The sequence below is a fragment of the Penaeus vannamei genome, chromosome 15, assembly GCF_042767895.1.
Source record: "Penaeus vannamei isolate JL-2024 chromosome 15, ASM4276789v1, whole genome shotgun sequence".
In the NCBI taxonomy this organism is placed as follows: domain Eukaryota; kingdom Metazoa; phylum Arthropoda; class Malacostraca; order Decapoda; family Penaeidae; genus Penaeus; species Penaeus vannamei.
Window position 1 is genome coordinate 29,360,465 of NC_091563.1, and position 7,500 is coordinate 29,367,964.

A 7,500-nucleotide genomic window follows, 5' to 3' on the forward strand; every position below is an offset into this window, starting at 1 on the left:
CACACACACACACACACACACACACACACACACACACACACATACACATATTGTTAGATAGATAGATAGATAGATAGATAGATAGATAGATAGATAGATAGATAGATAGATAGACAGATAGATAGATACACACTCACAAATGCATGCCTACGTTTATACATCCATATATATATATATATATATATATATATATATATATATATATATATATATATATATATATATATATATATATATATATATATATGTATGTATGAAGGCGAATGTGAAGGTATATATCCTGGTGCAAATCACCCTCCGCTGAGAACCAAAAGGTGCGGTTTACAGAGGAAATCGCTCTCGCCAGCCGGAGAAGCGACCGCCTGCAGCAGCGCTCGTCACGTTATGATGAGGTGAGAGCGAGGTCTTGGTGAGAGCAGAGAGAGGTCCGCACGGGAGCGAGGGTCGAATGTCATTTTTAAAAAACGCAATAAACAGATCATGCTTATTTTGAAGATAAGAAGGGAGTCTCGTGATTAAGTTGGGTTTAATTTTCAGACCGAACCGTTCGCTTTGCTGAACTTGCTCCTTGAAGAGGTATTTTGTTCATCGACACGAGAGTCATTACTCAATAAAAAAATCGCTCTCTCAATGAGCACGTGTCTCTGTAAATATTTCACTATTTATATTATGTATTTCTATATGCAGAAAAGAGGATTGCTTTGTAGATATTTGGATGTCTATATGCACGAGCAACTTCTAACCCGTGTCCCCGGCCATTTCCCTAAGTCCCCCCTACATACCATTTTCTCTGATCCCTTTCGCTTTCTATGGCAGCTCGACGGTCGTCGTCGTGGTGGTGTAAGCGACCCCTTCGTGCCTCGGACGACCCGCTCGACGAACAACCACGACTTCTTTTAATTATGGCTTGAATTCGGTGTTTAAGGTAAGTTGGGGCCAGCTTGGGCGCGCAATGGTGGTAGGGGGTCGCGCCGAGGACCTCGCAGGAGGGAGTGAGGCGAGTAGAGTCAAGGGCTGCAACAAGCGAGACTGGCGGCCGAAAGAGGGAATTATTATTGACTTTTTGTAAAGGGCGAGATTCACCTGATAATGGTATATATGCACCTAGCGGCGGGCAACGGGGGTACAAGGGCGCGGCCAGGGGCACAGTGGACGCCGAGGAGGGGGCAGGGACGCCGTAGGTGGGGCAGGGCCCTGGAGGACGTCCTGGGGAAGGAAGGAAGAGGCGCAGGATTCCCAAGGATTTCCAGGGATTCCTAAGGAGCTCCTCTTCTGCAGGAACCCCTTCAGAGCCTTCAAGACGAGGTCCTTGAGGGAGTCTTTGTAGCTAGGTGTAGAGGAGGGATGAGGCTCTGGTCTGAATGTGTGTCTGTCTGTCTGTGTCTCTCCTGCAGTTCCAGGAAGAGAGGGATGTGTCCAGCCAATACTCTGGCCATAGTGATTTTCAGGGATTTTCGCCAGCCGTAGAATCGCAAGGCAAGGCATTGATTAAAATGCATGCATTGACTGCGGGGCAAGATTTTTTATTACAGCAGTTGTTGAGCATTTCGGACTTTAGTCATATGTAAAGGCTGTACCGTATTGTTATTAATAAAATTTATAGCATTAAGACTATATAGTCCTACATAATTCAAAGAAAATGATATACAAGTGAGAACAGGTAGAACTAGTAATTGAGCTCCTAGTGATTAAGAATTTGTGGAGCCATCAAAATGTTCACAAAATGAATAAACTAAACTTGCAGTGGACAGGACATGTATGTGCATGCCATTCCAGCATCAGTAGGTTAATCTCAGACTACATGTCTGTATAAATAACATATATACATGTAATACATGTGCATATTTGTATAAGTAGTCATATACAGCTGCTAGATCTGCACCGACAATTTATCTTAAAACATTTTTGATTAAGTGATGCAACTTTTGTATGGATGTCATTATTCATCAGAAAGTTTTGGGAACAGCATCAGAACAAGAATTTTTTGAGGGATAAGAAAGAAAATGAAAAAATGAAAATACAGAGATCCCATATATTTTACTAGTTTAGACATTATGCACATGCTGTCACTGAAGAGATCAGTCAGCTGTTGAAGCTTTGAAAGGGACTTTGAGCTTCCTCTTAGCTCAAGATAGTAACCAGACTGCTCACAGTGATACACTGCTGAAATGTAATGGATACTCTAAACTATTTTGCTGTGACTTTGTTTGTTTTTCTTTAGCTTTAGAGAGGTGGGGGGATGGAAGAGACTGAAAGTAGTGGAGTCGCTGAACATAGAACAATAAGGGCACTTCTGTGTTTCTCACAGTATCATAATATTTTGGTCATTCTGTTAAATTTCTTCTTTTACTCTACAATGGTTTTGTTATCCTTTGCACCTTCTTTAGATGTCTGTTGGAATTTAGATTTTAATGATGAATGGCTTTGGTACCAGTGAGCTTCAAATATCTAATATGAACTAAATTTACTGCAGACGCAAATAATTATAAAAGATTGCAAGAAGTGCCATGCACAGCCAAAGCCCACTTGGTGCTCCCAAGTTTCAGTTTTGTCTTGCGATGCATACTGAGATGAAGACAGTGTTTCTTGGGGGAGAGAGGGGTGACACAGGCCATAGCTCTCATCAACCCTCCTCTTGGGCAGTGCCTTAAAGTATGCCAGTCACAGCAACTTAGATTGTCAAATAGATTTTGTGACGAGTTATAGACATAGTACTTGACGAGTTCATCCATACAGTAAAAAATCACCTACCTGTGTTAGTGTGTGGTAGTTTTTGATACAGTAAAAGCTAGATTTTATTGTATGCATTAAATGTTGGGTAGAAGTGTTGTAGGATAAAAGTGAAACAGCCATTCAGTCTAAACAATATTAAGAACCTGCTAAGCAAATGGAAACCTTGCTGATTGTATGAGTCATATAATTCATTCTTTGCAAACAGCCGTGAGGGCAAGATAGAGGTGTGTTGTTTTTATAAGTTGTAGGGGATTTAGATGTAGTCTTTGAGTTGGAGATTTTTTTTTTTTTTTTTCTGTAATCCACAGGTACCTTTTATATTGTAAGGTAAATGATGACAGCATCAACCATTATGTAACAAAGCATTTCTGTATGTCACAAAGCATTTCTCACATATTTAGCTTAGTAAAATAGACAACACTACTTATCGAAGTGAGATTAGTAATTAAGTGCACTAATGCATAATATCTCTACTGAAGTACTTATCTTATTCCTTCTTCTGTTTACCTTTCTTAATCAGCCTCTATGTCTTCCATATCCTTCAGTTTATTAGCATAGAGAATTTTTGTTGAAATCTATACCAATTTGTATATTATCAAGTTACAGCAGATCTAATGCTTTCTAAAAAGTTTGATTTAGTAGACTGCAGATATTTTAATCTTATGAATATAAGGGAAGAGATTGTCTGGCATGAAGCCTTATGATCATGGGGATTACATAGGCATATTGGTTATATAGGTTATGTTCTTCTGATCAAGAGTTTTAGATGGTTGTGATTCTACTGAGTTGTAGTCTATTTTATACTTGTTAGATTATCTTTCTTTCCATCTTTCTATTTTTGCTTTGTATCTTTCTCCTCTCTTTCTCTTTACTCTCCCCTCGTACCTGCCCTCACTCCTTTTCCTCTTCCTCATTTTCATTTTCTCTTTCTCATCCTCCCTTCTCTTTCTCATCCTCCCTTTCTCTTTTCTCTCTTCCTCTGTCACTCCTTTTCTCTTTCCCCCGCAAGCGTCCCTCTTCTCTTTTCTTCCATCCTGTCCTTTTATCTTCTTACCCCTGTCTCTCCCAACTATCCCACCTCAGTTCTCCTTTCTTTTTCCCATAGCTTGAGGTCTGTCATTGATACCAAGTGTTATATATTGTGAATAAGCTGAAGAAGTAGCATTTGTGTAAATGTTGATTGTTGTTTTAAAGTGATATCAGGGAAAATTATCTCATGCATGATCTTTTCTCTCATTTTGCATGTGAAGTACTATATGTATATTACTTTTTAAATTTAATAGATTAGCCTGTTAACTATAATATGGAATTTCCCTTTTTTTCCCCAGAATGGAAGAGAGGCGTGTGGCAGAGTACTTTGTGGTTGCTGGGCTTCCTGCCAACCCAACACCACTAAGAGAATTTTCCTGCGACGGCGCAACTCTCAAGTCCACACATAGCCTTCCACCCATCACAGACATTGCCGTCATCAACCGCTCTCTGGGCGAGGTCGTTCCAGATGGTAAGTGTGAGATAAGGAGAGGAAGAGGGAGGGGCATGACAGGTGCTCATTGTTTGCTTTGATAAGATAGCAGAAGTTGTGATATTTCCTGTCCTTTTCAGCTACCTATTCAGATAAGCATTGTTTAGAAAGAAAATTGTGGATGAATTAGATAGTTTGCAGATTGAAAGTCATATCAGTTTGTGGGCTTATTTCAACTACATTATGTGTAATTTAACACAAGTATACCCCTATCTCTTTCAATGAGGTAAGTGCTTGTCATTTATGGACTTCTTGGCCATTCCCTCATTCACTAATTCTTGCTTAGATTTTTCTGTAATCCATCATTCATTTCCAGGATTCGCATACATTTATTCGTTCTTGTCCAAGATCCTAATACATTCATTCATTCATTTCCAGGATTCACATGTATTGAGACAACACCCACTGGTTTTGTTGCCAATGTCAACCATGGAGCTCTCCGCGCCTCAGAAATATTTCTCTGTTACAGAAGAGGGCGGGACAAACAACCTCTTGTCGATGTTGGGTATGTTACTAGTTCAGCAGTTACACATTGCTTAAATCAGGAAATCCAATATTGAGTTGACCTTTACTTTTCTTTATAGAAATATAGAATGCTTGGTATATCTAAATGGTGTTAGGGATGTAATTCATGTATCTCTTAAGGAGACTTTGGAGTAATTGTTTTCCATATCATGACATACAACTTCATTTCAGAGTTCTCTATGAAGGTCGAGAAAGAGTCATGGCCGACTCCCAGATTGTGGAGTTCACGCCAAGTGGTCGAAGTGCAAACATCAATCCCTCAGGACAGACCACATACATGACATATAGGTGAGTGAATTTTCTGTTTGGCTCCCTTTTATATTTTTCTCAGATATCAAACAATCAACCAGCATGCTTGTTTGATAGTTTTTCATTGAATACTTTCTGAAACATTCTGTTGAAAATGGTCCATAAATACCAGAAATTATATATAAAATTTAGATTACAAAGATATTTGGAAAGTTTTCATGCATATTGTAATTTCTGATATGAAGAAAAGTAGCTGAATTACTTCCTAATTCCATTTAAAGAAGAGCAAGTGAGCGCTCTGCTTGCAATGAACTGGTCGTCTCCGACATCTGTATAATCATGACAAGTCGTGGAGAACAGGCTCCTCACTCCTATTGCACCATAGATCGCAACCTCAATAAGGGGACCATGGTGAGTGGTGACTAAGGTTCAGTAACATATCAGTCCAAAAATGTGGTTAAACTATTGCAGATAAACATGATATTTTTGTATGATATTTTTATGCACAAACGTTTGAAATCTTTTTCAGGTTGGGTCTGACATCTATGTCTGCTACAAGAAGTCGATGCATAGGTCCAACTACATAGCATATATGGCAGGGATCCTGGACCACTACCCTAGCAACCACTACCCTGGGTTCCCCATCCCCACAGACCTGGCCCTCTTTTGTTTGCCCATGGGAGCCACCCTAGAGTCATGGCCGGCTAAGTCTGCTCAGCCACAGCCCATCTTCTCTACCTTTGTTCTCACAGTCACAGCTGGGGGTGGAAACACAGAAGCTGTGGAGAAGGTGTATGGAGCAGCTGTCTCCTTTTACGAGAAGTACCCCCACGAGCTCCTTACAGATGAGCAGAGGGAGGCCCTCAAGCTGAATGAGCACTTTGGGAGGAACAACATAGTGCACACCAACAAGTGCATATGCATCCTCTCACGATGGCCATTTTTTGATACTTTTGATAAGTTCTTGAGATATCTGCATACCATGGCCAATACCGGACCACATCATGTACCCATAGAAAGGTGAGAGAGAAAGAGAGAGGTTTCCAACTGGTTTGTGAATATGATTCAATTCAAAAAACAAATAGAACTAGATAATAACATAGGCCTATTTATAATCATAGCCTCCCCAAAGCTGCTAATAGGATCAAGACATAAATCATGTACACTACACCTACAATGTGCAGAAGCAAGCTTTACATACTAAGAATTCTCTTATGTATAGATACTTTCCATTTATGTTTCCTGTTTTTGGCATTTTACTATTTCCTGAATAGTCTATGTAATCTTCATCATTACGATTATGTAAAAGGTGCACTTGACAGGGTTGGTATTGACTGCAAAGAAGTTGACATGTTGGTGGTGATTATTCTTTTAAAAATGCTGATGTTATTTGAACAGCCTTTCATCACCAACCTCTCTAATACATCCTTATTTATTTATTTACTTTTTTATGAATTCTATTTCATTTTTTCTTTTTTCTTTTCTTTTTTTTCCTTTTTAGGTATGTACACCATTTTGTGGAGTGCGTTCCATTTCCAAGTGCTCGAAAGCCAAGAATACTCATCCAGTTAGATGCCAGAGAACGCATCTCTCTTGCCCAGCCGGAAGATTTGCCCATTAATCTCAGGTATGTATTTTTCTAAGTTTGAAAGGCTCTGTTATTGAACTATGAAAATGTTTTTAAAGATCATATGTCCATTTCTTAATCTCATATTTCACATATGGTATGGAAGCATGGATGTAAGGAGTAAAGATATGACTTGGGTCTTTCCAGTGGTGCAAAGTTCCGTCAGCTGGTGATGACTCTGCGTCCTGAAGGCTGTCTCCTTGTGCTCCTCTTTGCACTCACTGAACAGAAGATTCTCTTGCACTCCCTCAGGCCAGATGTGCTCACAGCTGTGGCAGAAGCTATTACCATGGTAAGGGGCAAGGAAAATTGTGGAATGGATTCTTATGAGGAAAGACAAGAGTTCTCCTGAAAGTGATCATTTTAGCATACTTTTTCTCTTATCTTATCTTAATAATATTTACATGTTTAATTAATTCAGATGATGATGTGACAGTTGTGAGATGAAAGAAGAATTAGAAGAGAAATGACATTTGCAAAATTTAGTATGATTTCTTTTTCAGGTGACTAATACATGCTTTCTTTCTTTGCAGATTATCTTTCCATTCCATTGGCAGTGCCCTTACATCCCCCTGTGCCCCCTAGGTCTCTCCGATTTCCTGAATGCCCCCATCCCTTTTCTCCTTGGCCTTGACTCGCGCTTCTTTGATCTCTATCACCCTCCAACCGATGTAATCTGCATCGACTTGGATACGGGAGCCATGTCTGTGTAAGTAGTGTATTGTGTGGTTCACTTTTCCCTTTTCTCTCTCTCTCTCTCTCTCTCTCTCTGTCTTTTAATTTTGTTTTCTTTTACTTTTTCTTTTATCGTTGTTCTGTATTTTGATCATAGAAATTGATTAAA

The 7,500-nt window shown here is 39.5% G+C and overlaps 1 protein-coding gene across 11 annotated transcripts in view; it reads left to right on the forward strand.

Moving 5' to 3' along the window:
* Window positions 1-798: 798 nt before the first annotated feature.
* The window catches only part of Crag (DENN domain-containing protein Crag), a 61,627-nt gene continuing 54,925 nt past the window's right edge, over window positions 799-7,500 (forward strand). For 10 of the 11 annotated variants that reach the window (XM_070130592.1, XM_070130594.1, XM_070130596.1 and 7 more), the window contains exons 1-9: window positions 799-925; window positions 4,062-4,234; window positions 4,634-4,760; window positions 4,952-5,068; window positions 5,311-5,440; window positions 5,559-6,049; window positions 6,531-6,656; window positions 6,804-6,948; window positions 7,190-7,365. In XM_070130592.1, coding sequence (XP_069986693.1) covers window positions 4,063-4,234; window positions 4,634-4,760; window positions 4,952-5,068; window positions 5,311-5,440; window positions 5,559-6,049; window positions 6,531-6,656; window positions 6,804-6,948; window positions 7,190-7,365 — 1,484 coding nt within the window. In that variant the 5' untranslated portion in view covers window positions 799-925; window position 4,062. Of the gene's footprint in view, window positions 926-1,160; window positions 1,306-4,061; window positions 4,235-4,633; window positions 4,761-4,951; window positions 5,069-5,310; window positions 5,441-5,558; window positions 6,050-6,530; window positions 6,657-6,803; window positions 6,949-7,189; window positions 7,366-7,500 lie in introns of those variants that run through there. The other variant, XM_070130593.1, reaches the window with a different exon arrangement.